This window comes from Pectinophora gossypiella, chromosome 26 (genome assembly GCF_024362695.1).
Source record: "Pectinophora gossypiella chromosome 26, ilPecGoss1.1, whole genome shotgun sequence".
Classification (NCBI taxonomy): Eukaryota; Metazoa; Arthropoda; class Insecta; order Lepidoptera; family Gelechiidae; genus Pectinophora; species Pectinophora gossypiella.
The window spans coordinates 7,373,567-7,391,799 of NC_065429.1; the positions used below are offsets into that span (position 1 = coordinate 7,373,567).

Here is an 18,233-nt window from a genome sequence, read left to right on the forward strand (position 1 = left end):
TCTCAAATCCTAGAAATTATGTAGACTAATGTAAATCATCAATTTACGGAAGTTACCGGTTTTTACTGGAATTTTGACAACTTGCTATTAAAATAAACAGCTGACTGCGAAAAATATTTCTAAAATTTGTTTGTTGACAGTGTTAATTACTTTAGATTCAAAAATATTCTTTTAGAGCAGTGTTTTAAATATAGTTTAAGTTCATCAAGAAATTAAAGTTCTGTGTGGTGACCACATCAATTATAAAATATTTTCTAAATATGACTGATAAACTGTCTCACTGTCGTTTTTGTGGAGAAAATAAAAAATTAAAATATCAACTGAATTATTCCACAGATCAAGAAATGTTACAAGATATTTACAAAAAAGTGAAATGTTTAAAAATTGATTTTCTTGACATAGAATGTAACATGTTACCAAAAACCATTTGTCAACTATGTTACAAAAGTTTAGGAGATGCTTATATTTTTTTAGAAAAAATAAAAGAAGCCCAAATAATGTTGAAAAACTTTTATAACAGTACAATAACTGATATATGCGAATTCACAGTGAAGAAAGAAAAAGATGAAGAAACAGATATTTATGAAGAAAATTTTGAAGCAGAAGTAAATAATACTGAAATAATTTTCAAAAAGGACCCTGTTAATTTTTCAGCAACAGATTCAGAAAAAATATTACATACATTTGAAAATCATATAAGTTCGTTAACAGAAAATTTAAAACAAAATAAGAAAAAGAAATGTAGAAATAATCATACAAATTCTTCAAATAAGAACCATAGAACAAATACATCCATAAAAATGAATAATACATCCATGGATACACTAGAGAATATGAGTAATACATCTATAGATACATTTAAAAATATGGATACAGATTCAAAAAATATTTCATGGATGGATTATGAATGGGTTTGTTGCCATTGCCATGCAAATTTCAACTCTATGTCAGAAGTCAGAGATCACAGTAAAGTTGTACATGCAATCTGTTATGGATTCCAATGCATGGATTGTATGGAGATTTTCAATTATTTTAATCCATTTATTGAACATGTTAGACAACATAAAGAGATGTTGAGGTAAGAGATATTTTTTTTTTAATGAGGGACTTCTTTTTTTAAGCTATATTCCCAAAAAAATATAGATGGCACTGTATGTACAGAGTTGCCTTTGTTTAACGTACTAATTTCATGGATAACATAGAATACTTTAAGGTTTCTTATATTTTTCACTCACTTTTGAATTTTATATAGAACACAACTGCGCTTTGCAAATCTCCCCGTCGCTATCTTCCTTCCCCTTCCTCTCTGCCCTCTCACTCCCCCTCAGGACACGTTCATAAACTTCACCTCACACACATCATATTCATAATAAGCTTTCATTCCCACATACATTATGCATCTATTATCTTTATTTTTTGGTATAAATGATGACTCTTGTTATACCTTACTTGGTTTTTATTACACCCAGGCACAACACAAATCTTCCACTCGTTATTATTCTGATCAAAATAAACAGAAGCAATATAGATAGCAACAATTCTATACATAATGTGATTCAAATAGCAAGCAACAATTATTTTTATGTATGCCTCTGCTATTACATTATACTTTTAAATAACTATGTACCCTACCAATGACAAAATAGGTAATTATCATTTTAAATCTAGACAGCGCCATCTATATTATTTTTGAGGATTGTAGCCTGGCCCTAGCTTTCTTTTCTTTTTTTCATTCTAACCTAATCTAGCTTATAATATCCTACTACTTCAGGGCGAAATCTTATATTTTAATCTACATATAAAAAAGTAAGTTATCTTTTTATTTTTTATAGATATTTTTTACAACTTCCATTTTTTTTGTTTCATTTCTTCAGAAACTTATACAACTATAAATTCCAGTTCCTCAATCTTATTAAAAATAAATTAATATAAATGTGCAAAAAAATTGAATGAAGTATCCATTTACCTACCTACTTAATTTAAGGAATAAAATTTCAGGCTACATTGCCAGTACTGCAATAAAAAATCCGCCACTGCCGACGAGGTGACTACCCACGCCGCCAGTCACTGGCACGTTAGCCATATTTGCGAGCTATGCGGTGAGGAACTGCCAAGCCGACCGGCATTGGAGCGCCACAGGCGAGTGTATAAGAGAGCTCCCTTGTCATCTAAATGTTATAAGAAGAAGTTGAGGAAGGTGAAATGTTCTATCAGTTGGAAGGAGTACGAGTGGACTTGTCAGGTTATTAATGTTTTTTTCCGTAGTTCATGTCCGGTTGGGTATAGCTGTAAGTCTTCAGAGTCCCATTAAACATCCCACCAGAACAGCACAGGGGGATAAAACAGGCTATCCAATCCATCAAGCAATAAATTCAATAGCAAGTGAAGCAATCCATCTAAAAAGCAATATTGCTATTTGCCATTTTTTGAAAAAGTTGGCGTGACTACTTAGACGCTTGCCGGAGGGACACGCACAAACACACAAGAAGATCGAAAAACGTAGGCCTTTGAGCAGCAGTGGGATTTGGTAGGCTAGATAAAATTAGTCATTTGCTGCCATTACCCACTTACTTTTATATGCAAGTGTCAAATTGGAATATTGCTTATTTAGATGAAGTGCTTCATTGTGGCCCCGAGGAATAAAAAAATAAATCTTTGTGAAAGAGGAAGTAATAACAATTATGAAACAAATAAGAGAAGGTACAGGTCGTGTCGTATCGGGAGGTGAAGGTTTTGGCGGGAAAAAGAGAGGAATGGCGATTACTCCACCGACAAGAGCGCAGCTCTTAAATAGAGAGAGAAAGAGGAAGTACCTATCCTAATAAAGGTCTACTATCAGCAGCTGTTAGTGACTATAACTCTGTTCCTCTTTACAGGACTGCTGTCTCAAGCTGCCAGACATCAGCAGCCTACGTGTCCACACTCAGGAGGTACACCGCAAATGCTTCGCCATGAAGTGTGTGGACTGTCTCGCTGTTATGGTCAACTTTAAGCAGTTTATTGAACACGTCACGGCGCATAGGAGTTGTTTGGGGTGAGTGTATTGTTAAAATGAGTTACATACTCTTACTAAACGATCATCCGCTTACCTCACCTGAAAATTTGACAGGTCCGGTTTTACACTTATTAAACAATAATTACAGAAAATTTGTACCAAGTTTAACGACATAAGACTATAGAAATTCTAAATAGGTTTCTTCAATAATGCCATGCTGAGCAGGAGGGCTAACAGGAGTGTAAATAAAGTAAGCTAATAATAAGATTTCGGCAACCAACAGCGATCAGCGATTGCAACACCATGAGCATATCCACATTCCCGAGAAATGCGTTTCGGAAACATGTAACCTAACCTGTATTTGGCTAGATTTCCCTTCGCGGGTTGGAAAGTCAGGCAGGCAACTGTAGGTGACTTGTGTAAAAAACCGGACCTGTCAAATGTTCAGGTTAGGTAAGCGGACTCCGTGAGAAGCGAGATAAAACGCTAGGGAGATGATGGATAATAAGATTGCAACATGCTATTTGCTTGAGGGTCTTTACAGACAACATTTTCTGTCTGTCAGGAACATAAAATATCTGATTGTAGTTTTTCTCTTTTTCTAAAGATTAGACTTAAGTCACAGTCGTCTTTATGTTCCAGAAACTACTGTCAATATTGTGACGCGTACTATCCAAACGGCCGGGAACTAGACAGTCATATATCGACACACACATCAACCTCTAAACCTTGCGATGGTTGTGGTGACATGTTCCCAGATAGTACGTCTCTCACGCAACACATGACTCTGTTTGACACGCCGAGAGTGAGAGGAACCAGCAACTCGGAGAGTTCGACTTGCGGAGTCTGTAATAAACACTTCCCGAATAGGTTTCAGCTGAAGAATCATAAAGGTGAGTCAACTGACTACATGTCTGTTTTTTCTGAAAAAAAAAAAAAACTGGACCTGTCAAATCTACAGGTTAGGTAAGCGGACTCTGTGGAAACGGGTTAACACTTGCGAGATAATGATAATGAGTCAATAGCCCACCATGTCAGTTGCTTCTGTAAAAACAGGTAGATTACAAAGCATTTATTTTTTAGATGAATTGTTTCAATGTGGCCTATTTAGGCCACCTGGGGGTTAAGTACGCAATGCAAGCAAATGTCATTGTCATCAGTCCATTAGCGTCCCCACGGCTGGGGCATGGGCCTTCCCTATGGATGGATAGGGAGATCGGGCCTTAAATGGATTGATGATTATTAACGACTGCTAATGCAGCCAGGACCAGGCTTAGCGTGCCTTCCGAAGCACGGAGAAGCTCGAGATGAAAACTTTTTTTTGTGGTCACCCATCCTATGACCGGCCTTTGCGAAAGTTGGTTAACTTCAACAATCGCAGACCGAGCGCATTTACCGCTGCGCCACCGAGTTCCTCACAAGCGAGCAAATGTCATATAGCAATATTGTTTTTTTAACCCCCTGTTCTTTATTAATTTCTGACGAAATCTTGTATTTGTGACCGTTACAGTGATCCATAGCGATAAACGCGAACGAGACCAAGTTTGCCACACTTGCGGGAAAGCGTTCTTTGACGCTAAAACGCTAGCCAACCATATAAAAACACACTACAACAAGACAGAAACCTGCGAGATATGTCAAAAGACTTTTCTCACTAAACAAAGACTCAAAGTCCACATCGCTACGCATTTGGAGATAAAACAATTTGTTTGTAACGAATGCGGCAAAAAGTTTAGGAGGAAAAGTCAGTTGCGATTGCATTTGGCATCGCATAGCAATGTGATGGCGTTCCAATGCCAGACTTGTAGCAAGAGGTTTAGGTTGCAAAGTTACTTGAAGATTCATGAGAGGCAGCATACAGGTAATGACCCTAATTCTAGTACACACCTAACTTTATTTTAAGTTATACCCGTCATTTTCTTACCCGCCGAAAAGGAAAGGGATAGATTATTGACAGCTGTTAATTTTAAAATGAAAGAATCAATAACTAGTAGGTAATAACTATATAACCGCACTGTATCCGCACTGGGCCCGCGTGATGGTTTAAGGCCCGATCTCCCTATCCATCCATAGGGAAGGCCCGTGCCCCAGCAGTGGGGACGTTAATGGGCTGATGATGATGATGATGAGGTAATAACTAGTAATAACTAGGTAATCTTTGATGAAAGTGGAAGAAGCGAAAGGGGTGTGTTAGGATCGTAATAAGTGGAACTCCAAGTCTCTGCCTACCCTAAAAGGAAATATTTATATAGACTCAAATAGTCATCTCGCTGATATGCCCATTTGACATGTGCCGACAACTTAACTCTGTTGGGTTTTGGGTTATTTTTTGTATGTTCTAATGAATTATTTGTTTATTTAATACACCTTATAATTACTATATTATATTAATTAATTACACACTTAAACAATAAAATAAAATCAAAATTAAAATACAATAAAATTAAATTAATTGGGTTATTGGCTAATGTATAATTTGAAATGGATAAGATATTTATTGTATTTTTTATTTGCATATTTTTTTTTCTTTTTTTTTGCAATTTTTTAATATATTTTTCTGCCTAAAATTGACGTGTGTTTCATAAATTTTATGCTTGTCTGTTACCCATCCCTTTTCGGCGGACAGGTGTACCTAACTTAAAATAAAATTAGTTGGTGTGTCAGCACCATAGTGCATCTATTTTTTTTCGACTACCTTCCAAAATAAGAAAACTAGATTTTAAATATTTGACCAAACTTTTCAGGCATAAGGCCGTACTCTTGCGAAGTATGCAACGAGACCTTTAACCATTGGGGCAACTGTAATAGACATATGATCAGAAAACATGGTGTAACCTTCGCGAAGACCAAGATCACTGCTCAAGGGAAACTGGACATCAACAGAGAGACAGGTAAACCCTCCAATATTCGACATATTCATATAATGGTGCTTATTCCGGTAATATAATAATTTTAGTTTGACAGCTCTTAAATTTGTGCTGTCCTTCACTAACAATATGTGCAAGAAAGAGATGAAGTTTGAGTTTTGACTAATTAAGTTGGCGGTTGCCCGCTTGCGTGCTTTTTTAGCTTAAGGTGATCCGTTTTCCATACAAAAGTTGATGCAGTGCTACAGGAAAACGGATAGAGGAATATTGTTATAAAACCGATAAATAGTAATATTTTGGTGTATTATTTTCGCAAACTAACAAAAATTTAGGGTCCGAATACGAGAAGTACCATATTTCAGACCCTCAATTTTGATCAATTCTACATTTGTAGTGGTGCAGATTACAGTGTATTTGCTGAGCGTGTAGAGGTGTCAATGTTAGTTTGTGTGCGTGAGTTTTTTTTTCTCTAAAGGCTTTGACTACTTGACAAGTGTAATAGAATGTCAGTGACAATTTATAAAGAGATTTTGTATGAAGAGAATAAATAAAAAACTAAAAATACTACAATCTGAGAAAAGGAATATTGGAAAAATATTTTTGTTTTAACGCATATTATTTAAACATTTTTAAATAATGGGTAAGTACCGTGTTTTAAAAGAGGACATATATTATAATAAAAAATCAATACATAAAATGAAATGGCTGTATGGGCATAGTTCCCTTTGCCTTACCCTTCGGGGAAAACCAAATCAAAAATAAAGTTGTTGCATTTGCCGGCCTAAATAGTAGTCATTTATAATAAATTGTTTTTCCATCCAACATACAGATTTATTTATATTCTCTTTGCCGCGGACTTTTTGGTGGGACCGGGAACGGGAAGGCTTTCTTCATTGAATAATCTAAATAATCAATACGAAGTGGTGTTTTGTGGTTTTAGCTTAAAATTAATAAAATACTAATCACATAAGCTTACGAAGTCACGGCTATAAAACAAAATTACTTACTTAAAACATGTTCTAGTGGTTATAAATGAATATTCAGGAGGGTTACACAGGCCACATTGAAGCAATTCACCTAAAAAAGCAATTTTGCTAGCATTTTTTTAGTAAACCTAGCTTTTCGCCGTTCTATACGAAGTATTATTCATTATTCTATGTTTAGGAGTGTGAGTACTTAGTTAATTATGCGATGGATATGCCTCTTATTTGTCTGATTGGGACTAGAGTCGTGAGCTTCTGTTACGTTTTTTCAGGAGAAGCGAAGAAGATAGAGATAGGCGGTAACGCGAGGGAGTGGTGCGATGAAATGCTGAGGCCGAAGAAACGGGGGCGGAAGAAGAAGGAAACATAAAAAGACGGAGATGTCCCGGTAAGAGACAAAAAAAATCGTTCAATTTTCAGTAAAATAGGAGATATTCCATGTACTAAAATAATAAAATAGATAATTGTGTCGTAAGTATACTAGGTTCAAGATAAATGATAAAATGATGATAATACTAAATAAAGACAGATCTAAAACTAACGAACAATAATTTCGTTTTTATATTGAACTTATGAATTTTAATGAGGAGCTCGGTGGCGCAGCGGTAAACGCGCTCGGTCTGCGATTGTTGAAGTTAAGCAACTTTCGCAAAGGCCGGTCATAGGATGGGTGACCACAAAAAAAAAGTTTTCATCTCGAGCTCCTCCGTGCTTCGGAAGGCACGTTAAGCCGTTGGTCCCGGCTGCATTAGCAGTCGTTAATAACCATCAATCCGCACTGGGCCCGCGTGATGGTTTAAGGGCCGATCTCCCTATCCATCCATAGGGAAGGCCCGTGCCCCAGCAGTGGGGACGTTTATGGGCTGATGATGATGATGAATTTTAATCAAGAAAAACATAATAAGTCCATCATTTAATAACTTTTTCTATGACGTAACAGTGTGGTTTTTTTTTTCATATAAATTCCATAGAACTTTCGTGTTTTGACGTTTAGTAAAAAGTAACTTATTTATAACTTTTCATTTATTTGCAATAAAAATGTTACAGTTTGCAGTTGATCAGCATTTAACACTGGTCTGCATTTTTAGTTATTTAAATTATAAAATGCAAATAATAATTTAAATATGACAAACATTGGGGTTAATTCCTGTGCCATCTAATTTTATTTTAAGTTATACCTGTCATTTTCTTGTCTGCTGAAAAAGAAAGGTACGGGTGTAATCGACAGGCATAAAGTTTATGGAATACACGTCAATTTTAGGCAAAAATCTAAAAAACTCTCTAAAAATTTTACAAGCACAACTTTTTTAAGCACACGCCAAACGGGTTGCATACCAGCGACATAAAATTAACAACCGTCAATCAATCGGTCCCTATTTTCTTTCTTCTTTCCTTTCCTTTTCGGTGGATAAGAAAATGACATGCACAACTTAAAATAAAACTAAATGGTATGTATTGGAATCAGCTACATGAAATACATTAATGAATTACGAAATAATAATAATAAATTACATTGCCATTTGCCATGTAACTAGTTAAGTCTCTTTTGTAAATATTTTCTTCTATTTTGGTGCAAAAAAGTATATTTATTGTATTAGTCATTACATTACATCATCATCATCATCAATTTAAGAGCCACGCTCTTGTCGGTGTAGCATTTTCCATTCCAGTCTATCAAAGGCCAATTCCTTGACTTCCCTATAAGACACGACGTTAACCTTTTCTTTAATCTGTTCCATGTAAGCTCTTCTTGGTCTTCCCCTTCCTCTCTTTCCTACATTACATACACAAAAAAAAACAAACAACACAAAAAAAAGCCTAACATCTAACGATTAATTTGTATAAGTGATAAAACCAGTTTCTACAACAGGAATATTCCCGCTTTGGGAACGTTCCTATTGTAGAAACTTTTTAATAGGTCACTGGCTGCTTTTTTTTTAAAGAAAGAAAAACATTTATTTTAGAAATAAGTAGGTGGTACACACAATAGAATAATGAACAAAATAATGAATTTAAAACTTATCTCTAAAAAGGGACGTCAGCTCAGCAAGATGTTGTGACACTCCGACATTGAGGGAGTGCCACAACGCTGATTCCTTGTACTTTGATCCTATCTACCTAAAGGTAATAATGCTCTTTTTAGATAACTTTTGCACTTTACTGCTGGCAATCTTCCCACTTTGATAACGGCATATCACTAAAAAGTCCGGACTATTCCAAACACATACAAAAAAACTGCAGTCAATAGTTACAAATTAATTATATTCAAAAATAAATCGATATATTTTGCTGTTATTCTCGTTAAATATAAATACGTCCTACCTATTATTACATAGGTATTAATTTTAACTAAAATTATACGAAACATATATTGTTTATTGATTTTATTCTTGTCTTTAAATAAAAATATTTTTAAACTATAAATTTAATTTATTTAAAAATCTTATAAAAAGGTAATTTACGAATACATAGAATTCCTATGAATACATTTTATAATACGGATACATTAAGTAATATAAATTGTATTATGTATTTATATGTAATTAGTTTTATTGACAATTCTTTGTCGCCAATGTTTGCATATTATTCTTTGGTTTTTGTTGGAGTATGCTCCATACACCACCTGGGGGATTACAAAGGGTCACATTAAAGCAACTCATCTAAAAAGCAATGTTGCTATTTGACATTTGTTGACATTGGTAATTTACTTTTATATGCGCAAAAGTCAAATAGCAATATTGCTTTTTTAGATGAATTGCTTTAATTTGATCTCTTTTAATACCCCAGATGGCGTCACTTTGTAGGCATTAAATCTACGCTACATTAGTTTCATTCGAATCCTTTCGTTTCCTCTCATCTTTTAACATATTATCCATCCATTCTAAAGTTTTTTCATCCATTTTCAACGGATTCACTTCTCCTGTCGCTTTGTCTATATTCAAGCTTCCCTGAGCAGTGTTCTTAGTCTTCGCTAACTTCACACCATGTTTCTTAAACATATGACGGTCACAATTGATCCAAGTCGAAAATTGCTTCTCGCAAATCTCACAAGGGTAAATTTTGGTCCCTGTGTGGTAATGGCTATGCGTTATCAAATTCTCTTTGTACTTAAACACTCTTTCGCATTGGGAACACTTGAAACTTTTCTTTTGTGAATGTGTCGTCAAATGTCTCTGAACGGCTCGCTTAGATCTAAAACTCGCCCCGCATTCGTCGCATATGAAAGGTTTTATGTCACTATGGGTTAATAAGTGCGCTTTTAGACCGCGTTTTGTGTGAAATTCCTTCTTGCATACTAGACAAATTTCAGTTTTGACAGCGCTATGGGACGCAGCATGGTCCTGCATAGTTCCTTTTTTTCGGAAAGCCTTATTGCAAATAGGGCAAGCATAGTTCCTGGGTCTAGTTTCGTTGTGGGTGCGAGTGTGTATTGTCAATTTACGCTTAGTGTCCCAGACTTTCAGACAAATTTTGCAAGTTAATTCGTCTATGGTTGGAGGTGGTTTCTTCTTGTAAGTTCTTTTTGTTTTAATCTTAGCGAGTTCTGTGTCGGACCCTGAAAAAGGATTCAATTCTTAGATGGGATTATGAGACATGATTCAGAGGCCAGAACAGAATACCTTACTGTTTCTTCAGAGTAGCTCATGAAGAAACAACAAAGTTTTATTATAAAAAAGAAATTATTAGTTATAAAATTTGTTGACTTCCGTGATAACCACTGCGGTCGTTTGGTTCATTGACTTGCTAATCAAACAGGGAGCGCAGGTCAAACCCCGGTACCAGAGTTAGCCCAGTTTTTAATTTACTTTAAGTCCAGTTTTCACTAACACAGTTGGCTCGACCATTATAGATGGCGATACGGCTAACAACCTATCACGTTTTTCTAACAAAAAGCTCAGAGAGGCGTGGGTATTCGGTTCATCTTGGATATACCTCTAACTATCCCAATTGGGATAAAGTCGTGAGCCACTTTTTAATTTATGGATCACGAACGAAAATTGTGTCTACCTGTCAGACGGTTACCTGAGAACATCTTCCTATGTTTGTCCAGCAGTGTGTGGTCTAGCAGCTGGCCGCACACGTGGCAGGGGCGCTGTGCGCCGGCGACGTGGCGCACCACGTGGCGGCTCATCTGGGAGACGATTGGGAAGTACTCGTTGCAGTATTGGCAGTAGTTCCTGAAAGATATTGGGATTACATACTCGGGTAGGGTTTTTTTTTTATCTTGCGATCAGTCTCATTGACTATAAACAGATGAGTTGGGTTTATATGGCATGGAGGACGCTACTCCCAGCGAAGTCGGTCCTTTCTTTGAAGTAGTCATTCGGTCTGACTGTCCTTATCGAAAATGTCTCGTTTCTTTTTTAGACGACGTATGGTTTCTGGCACAGCCTCCGTGGTCTAGTGGTAAGAGCGTTAGGCTCACGATCTGGAGGTCCGGGTTCGATTCCCGATGGGGACATTGTCGAAATCACTTTGTGAGACTGTCCTTTGTTTGGTAAGGACTTTTCAGGCTTGAATCACCTGATTGTCCGAAAAAGTAAGTTGATTCCGTGTTTCGGAGGGCACGTTAAGCCGTTGGTCCCGGCTATTAGCCGTAAAAACACCTCCACCAACCCGCAGTGGAGCAGCGTGGTGGAGTATGCTCCATACCCTCTCCGGTTGATTGAGAGGAGGCCTGTGCCCAGCAGTGGGACGTATATAGGCTGTTTATGTTTATGTTATGTATGGTTTCTGGAATAGTTAGTTGCCCCGCAAGCTGATTTGGGTGCATTTCTAATCTTTTTTTGTACTGGGTTCCACGATTGCATATTTCTTCTCTGACCATTGGTACATTTAGAATTTCGTGCACTTCTATTGTTTTGATGAACTATGGTGCGTTGTATAAATGTTTTAACTTGGGTAGGTAATAATTTTCTGTAACATAAAATTCGTATGATCTGTTTTTGTACAGTCATTGCGATGTCAACATAATCTAATAATGGTGCTAATTCCTGCAGACACCATCTAATTTTATTTTAAGTTATACCTGTCATTTTCTTATCCGTTGGAAAAGAAAGGGACGGGTAATCGACAGGCATAAAACTTATAGAATACACGTCAATTTTATATTAATACGTCTAAAAACCCGACAGGGTTAAGTAGACAGCACGTCAAACGGATTACAATACCAGTGATCTCGCCTATTTTATTGTCTCGGGTTATTCATTCGTTTTAAAATTAACTTGTTGACAATCATCCGTCCCTTTTCTTTTCGCGGATAAGAAAATGACAGGTATAACTTAAAATAAAATTAGGAGGTGTCTGCAGGAATCGGGGCCATTGTAACTATTGTTATATTATACTCGCTCCTTGTTCGAGAGTATTTACTCCATCACCTGTGGAAGCTTTAGGGCGGGATATTAAAATTGAAGGGAGGGAGTCCTCGCGAACAAGGAGCTTCGTATAATTGAGATAGAACTTCACTTACAGGTAAGTTCGTTTAATCTCATAATTTTATATTAATTCTCGGATATTGGGTTGCATCTGGGAGGTTAAAAAGGAAAAAGCATATAAAAGTAAATGCGCAATGCACACAAATATCAAATAGCATTATTGCTTTTTTAGATGAATCGCTTCGTTGTGGCCTCTTTAACGCCCCTGATGTACATATTGGTTATTCGCAAATAAATGAGTTGAATTGTGTATCAGACTTGTGCTTCATAAGGCACGTTAAGCCATTGGTCCCGGGTTACTGGCCCAAACACCTCCACCAATCTGCACTGAAGCACCGTAGGGGAGTATGCTCCATAAGAGGGCTCTGGTTCATTTAAGGGAGTCCTGTGCCCAGCAGTGGGGCGAATATAAGGCTATTTATATATATCGGTCTACTATATTTATATAATGATGACGTATGACGATACATAGATCGAAAGAAATTCGCATGGACCGGAGGAGGACGCATTCTGTCCACGCTGCGCTTTCCAGTCACTCGAGAACCTTATAGTCCGAGTCCCATCGGTCGTCCGTTCCACGGGCAATATGCCCCACCCACTGCCACTTCAGAGTGATGACATAACTCACCTTAAATGAGGTTTATGTGAGGCGACATGAGCGACAAATTGGTTGTAGTTGGTCGTCTGTTGCTGGCAGTCGGCGCAGCGGAACGCGAAGCAACGGTTGTGGGCTGCCTGCGCATGCACACGCAAGGCTTCCGAGTCGGGATACTTTGTACTGCAGATCTATTTATAAGTTAGTAGTTAGTATACTATGGTGGGATGTGGGATAAAATACTTTAAACATCATATATATCCCACTGCTGGGCACAGGTCTCAACTCCGATCAAACTAGTGAATTTTTATCCTCATATCAAATTTGGGGGTTCCTAAGTAGATCAATTTTTTTTTGTTATTCCCAAAATAATATAATAACTTATTCCCAATGTCCAATCTATCTTTGTAACAAATTTCATTGTAACAGATAGACAGAGTTAGTTAAAATATAACGAAGGAGCAGTAATTCTTCATAATTCATTTGTTTCTGCTATCATGTGTACAATAGTTCTTAGTTCTGTAGTTATATGCAGTCATATTAATATATTTTTTTTATGTCATTTCTTCCATGAGCGTGTGGATGGATTGTGATATGTGTGTGAAAGGTGTGAGTGCTGGGATGACGACTGACAGAAATGGAAGAGGAAGACATGTTGTGCCGACCCCACCTAGAGTGGATTAAGGGCAGGAGAATGATGATGATGTTCTACCATACCTGACATATCCAAGTATAGTCCTTCCATGACTTCTTCTCAACCTCTCCATTAGCACGCACAGTCTGTCCATATAATTGTTTATGTTCGTCCAACGAACTTGCAATTGGTAATATCTCTCCACATAATTTGCAGATCTTCTGTGATCCATTTAGATGGGTGTTCACATGTTCATTACACAGTTCCTCACTAGTGAATGATTCTTTGCAATATTGACAGTTGGATCTGGAATTAGTAATTATTAATTAGGTACTATTGTTACTAATATTATTAAAAAAAATCTTCAAAAAATGTAATTAACTATAAATGTCTAAATAAAATTAAATAATTATCATATATGAAAATTAAAAATAAATAAAATAAATAATTGGCTATTATTATTAAATCTAAAATTATAAATTGTACTCATAAAAAAATATTTAAAAATATTAAACATAGGTATTTAACAATTAAAAAAATATTGTATTGTAAATAATCAAAATAATTATTGTAAATATGTTTAATTTTTTTAAATAATTTTATTTTATTCATTCATTATTCAATAATTATAATGAAGAGTATAACTGTTACCCTAAAGCTTCTCTGTGCTCTCGAATATGTTTTATAAATTCTTCAAACAACATGTAATTTTTCTTGCAATCGAAACAGGCAAAGGCATTGCACATATTATGCTCTTCCTTGGTGTGAGACCTCAGTTCTTCTACAGTTTTAAAATCAACATGACATAGAGAACAAACCCAAATATATGTTTGCCAAGTATCTTTTTCTAAGTCATTATCATTTTCTGTTTTTATATCTATATCTAATTCCAGAGACTCTACCTTTACACTGCTTAGTTCCATGTTTAAATTAGATTCCATTTATAATCTTTTGTTATGTTGCGGAATTTAAAAAGTTATTCACTGTTTTATTTAAGTTGTCACTGATTAAAGCATTGCAAAAAACTTCGATTATTTGTTTTCTTTTAAAAATATAGTACGATTACAAAAAAACAAAAAATAGGACTTCAAATGTACGTGTGGGCCCCCTGGAGCGGGCACTGTATTTGCGTAAACACTTAACTAACTTAAATAGCTTGTTTAAACAATTACACTTATACAATTATTTGAACAGATTCTATAATTTATTTGTATATCAACAAAAATATATCTTATCGGCGGCCGGTTTGGTTACAATTTTATTTTTAGCTTTTGACAGATGTTCTGGAAGTTGAAAACCGGTGTTTACCGAAATCGATCGATTTCATGTGTTTTATGTTATTTTATCTGTAGTTAATGTAGTTGTCAAAAAATGTTTGGCTTTCGATAGGCGAAAGTATTTTTCTAATTTTCTATTATATTTACTCAATTCGTGTATATAAATGAGTTAGCACAATGGAAACTATGTACTGCCGTTTATGTGCGGAACCAAAAGGCCGCGAAAGGCTGTTAAACTTAGACTGCGATCAAAAAAAATACAACGAAGTCGTATCGAAATTATCATTTCTTAATGCAATTTACGTAGATATAACTAACCATGTTAGCCTGCCTAGAACTGTGTGTTTCATATGCTACGAGGCGCTAAAGAAAGCTTATGATTTCCTAGATAAAGCTAAAAGGGCACAGGACATTTTATGCGCTCTGTACCAGACAACCGCCGATGCAAAATACGATTTTTCAGACGACGACAGAACAGCTTTAGACGAATTTTTCGGAGACAATGATAGTTTTACTGAGGTTAAAAAGGAAAATGAGTCGCCCATCAAAAATAACCAGCCTGTGGCATCTAGCTTTAACATCAAACTCGAGCCTAAAGAGGAGGATATTACAGCAACAAGCATAATACAAAGTGCAATAAGTAGTATACAGAATTGTCCAACTGAATCATTTGAACAAGCGCTAAATGTCCAGGATATACTAGATGTAGCGTTGCAGAAGGGTCCGTTCACTTCCAACGTACAAATATATGCAAAAGAAGTGCCAGAAGTGGGGAAAGATACAAAATCTTGGAAAGAATACCCTTGGGTGTGTGCATTTTGTAATATTGAGTTTCCAAACGTAGAGATACTACGGTCACATAGTAAAGTGGCTCATAGTAAATGTGCAGCGTTTTTGTGTGCCGATTGTAAGGCGTTTGGAAAGACCGATGACTTTGATATTTTTGTGAAGCATGTACGAAAACATCGGAAGGATTTAAGGTAATAATAGCATTTTTTCAATAATTAATATTTTTATAAATATCCCAATTTGTAGGAGATCAAGGGCATCTGCTATATAAAATTTGACAATTTAAAACATTATTTTATATAAAAAAAATTTCAAAATTGGCTTACATAGTCAGCACTTTTTGAACGTCAAAAATTAAATTACATATTATGTAACTAGCTGTAAAATTACTACCACATCAGAATCTGTAATGCTGAGGGAAGATGTGGCCAGAAAACCTCCCAGCACAGGGCCCTAGTCCTACTGTTTCATGTTTTCCTTTCTTTTTTTAATAATATATTTATACCCCCTCCAATCAATTAAGCAGAGCCTGTGCCCAGCAGTGGCTGTGGGTCATAATAATGGCTATTTATGTTATGCAGAGAGTTGTAATAATCATAAAATAGATTCTTAGGTGATTTAATTCATCAATGTTTAAAAATTTTCTGTTATATTTTCTGTATAAAATAAACCTGAAACTAATTCTGATAATAAACATTATTCTATTTTTCATTTTCACACAAAAAAAATCTGTGCCAGGGGGAATTTTTTAAATGCCTTTTTATGTAACGTTGGTAGTGCATTGTGGTAGTGCATGTTTTCTAAAGGTTTAAGTAAATAAGTGTTTCGTCTCTGCCCAACCCAAAGGGAAATAGGCGTGGTCTTATATTTGAATTATAAGTGTCGTTCTAGGAGACTTAGCACATGCACAGGTCCTTTTTGACCACATCCGCCCATCTTGTTTTTGTTTGTCCTCTTGGTCTAAGCCCTGGTATTTTTAGATTGACTGTAACATTACCCACATAATCTGGAGGTCTACTTTTTACGTGTTCGCAGGTCTGATGATAACATTTCATTCCATTCTTCCAGGAACTGCTGCCAGTATTGTGACGAGACCACCGCCCAGTTGACAACACATATCCAGAAGCACTTCCCAAAGAACCATGTGTCCTGCCCCTCTTGTGGCGAGATCCTCACAAACGAGGAGGCCCTACGACAGCACCTCAGAGACTACATCTCTGTCAAACCTAAGCGGAAACCGCGAAGGAAAGCCGGCACCCCAATCACAGTCGAAGACCTAACTTGCCACATCTGTAAGAAGATTTACAAGAACCCAAACAGCTTAAGGGACCACTTAAAACGCCATACTAGTGATAGGAAGAGGAATTACACTTGTGACCGCTGCGGAAAGACGTTCTTTAGTAAAGGGACTTTGACCTCGCATGTCATGGCTCACGAACAAGTCCGTCCACATGTGTGTAGGATATGCAACAAATCTTTCCTATTCCCTAATATGTTAAGACGCCACGTTGAAATGCATTCGGGTGTTAAACCATTCTCTTGTGAAGTCTGCGGCCGATGTTTCAGGCTGCAGTATCAGTTGAATGCTCACAAGATAATCCATACGGACTCTATGCCTCACGTATGCCAATATTGCAATAAAGCATTCCGTTTCAAGCAGATTCTGAAGAATCATGAGAGGCAGCATACTGGAGCCAAACCGTACAACTGTCAACATTGTTGTATGGAGTTTTCCAACTGGTCGAACTATAACAAGCATATGAAAAGACGGCATAATCTGGATACGTCTAAGAAGAAGATCACGGCAGCAGGAGTATTCCCTATTAATCCAGAGACGGGTCAAATTGTTCAGGTAGATGTCCAAGGTATGGAAGAATGGAAGAGTAAAATAATGATTCCGGCGAAACGAGGCAAGAAAAAGGTTATAAAGGAAGAAAATGTTACCTCTTAGAACGTGGATTGGCATAATAAGCAATAGTTTGAAAGACTTAATCGTATGGGATAAAGAATCTACGCTTTTTTGGTAAAATTTGTTGGTGTGCCACTTGCGTCAGAGAGAGTACTGCGGGGCGGAAGGCAAGAGGGAAACCACTGCTCTATTTTTCCCTAAAAAAAGTAGCATGGAGAATGCTGCACTGACAGGAGCGTAGCTCTTAAATTAATGATGATGATGCTGTTGGTGTGCATAAAACTAGCGAAAATACTTGGATTTTAGCCTTTCTGATGGGATGACTAATAAGCGCAATAAGGATGATCTTACATCAAGTCATCCTAAGATTAGTTTCATAAAAGTCTTGGGCGTCTCAATGCGGGACTCTCCAGGCTAGGTTCCATAAAAATACATGGCGTGGTAGAGATTTTCAAATTCAAAAATATCTTTATTCAGTAGGTAACATAGTTACACTTTGAATCGCCAATTTTTACATAACAAACGTCTCATCCGCCTAAAACTACTGCTTGACGTAATTTAACGTGATAATCACCTAAACATAAACTGCCTCTATACGTCCCACTGCTGGGCACAGGCCTCTACTCAATCAACCGGAGGGGGTATGGAGCATACTCCACCACGCTGCTCCACTGCGGGTTGGTGGAGGTGTTTTTACGGCTAATAGCCAGGATCAACGGCTTAACGAGCCCTCCGAAGCACGGATAACC

General features: G+C 36.6%; 2 protein-coding genes across 3 annotated transcripts; one reads left to right on the plus strand and one right to left on the minus strand.

Annotated features, from left to right (window-relative positions):
• The first annotated feature begins 186 nt into the window (after positions 1-186).
• LOC126378375 (zinc finger protein 90-like) lies at positions 187-18,021 on the plus strand. 2 transcript variants are annotated; one of them, XM_050026683.1, is made up of 8 exons: positions 187-1,078; positions 1,999-2,242; positions 2,877-3,034; positions 3,638-3,888; positions 4,506-4,856; positions 5,740-5,886; positions 7,118-7,233; positions 16,644-16,768. In XM_050026683.1, exons 1-7 carry the CDS (start codon positions 261-263, stop codon positions 7,213-7,215), a joined length of 2,067 nt encoding a protein of 688 aa, XP_049882640.1. In that variant the 5' UTR covers positions 187-260; the 3' UTR covers positions 7,216-7,233; positions 16,644-16,768. The 2 variants fall into 2 exon arrangements, with proteins under 2 accessions (XP_049882640.1, XP_049882641.1); XM_050026684.1 differs by lacking the exons at positions 187-1,078; positions 1,999-2,242; positions 2,877-3,034; ... (2 more) ...; positions 5,740-5,886; positions 7,118-7,233 and adding an exon at positions 14,882-15,766 and having other exon boundaries at positions 16,644-18,021.
• Positions 9,234-14,743, minus strand: LOC126378411 (zinc finger protein 883-like). The gene is made up of 5 exons (XM_050026760.1): positions 14,161-14,743; positions 13,593-13,815; positions 12,909-13,066; positions 10,869-11,023; positions 9,234-10,401 (listed from the first exon to the last, which is right to left on the minus strand). The coding sequence occupies exons 1-5, from the start codon at positions 14,448-14,450 to the stop codon at positions 9,659-9,661; spliced, it is 1,569 nt and encodes a 522-aa protein (XP_049882717.1). The 5' UTR covers positions 14,451-14,743; the 3' UTR covers positions 9,234-9,658.
• Positions 18,022-18,233: the final 212 nt, after the last annotated feature.

What these genes read in the sequence shown, in the direction of transcription:
- LOC126378411 (XM_050026760.1), bottom strand. Translation starts at nt 14,450, where the DNA reads ATGGAATCTAATTTAAACATGGAACTAAGCAGTGTAAAGGTAGAGTCT. An exon ending in ACTATACTTGGATATGTCAG is followed by an intron (nt 13,067 to 13,592) that starts GTATGGTAGAAC and finishes ACTTATAAATAG; the next exon opens with ATCTGCAGTACAAAGTATCC. An exon ending in ACATAGGAAGATGTTCTCAG is followed by an intron (nt 10,402 to 10,868) that starts GTAACCGTCTGA and finishes ATCCTTTTTCAG; the next exon opens with GGTCCGACACAGAACTCGCT.
- LOC126378375 (XM_050026683.1), top strand. Translation starts at nt 261, where the DNA reads ATGACTGATAAACTGTCTCACTGTCGTTTTTGTGGAGAAAATAAAAAA. An exon ending in GCGCATAGGAGTTGTTTGGG is followed by an intron (nt 3,035 to 3,637) that starts GTGAGTGTATTG and finishes TTTATGTTCCAG; the next exon opens with AAACTACTGTCAATATTGTG. An exon ending in TCATGAGAGGCAGCATACAG is followed by an intron (nt 4,857 to 5,739) that starts GTAATGACCCTA and finishes CAAACTTTTCAG; the next exon opens with GCATAAGGCCGTACTCTTGC.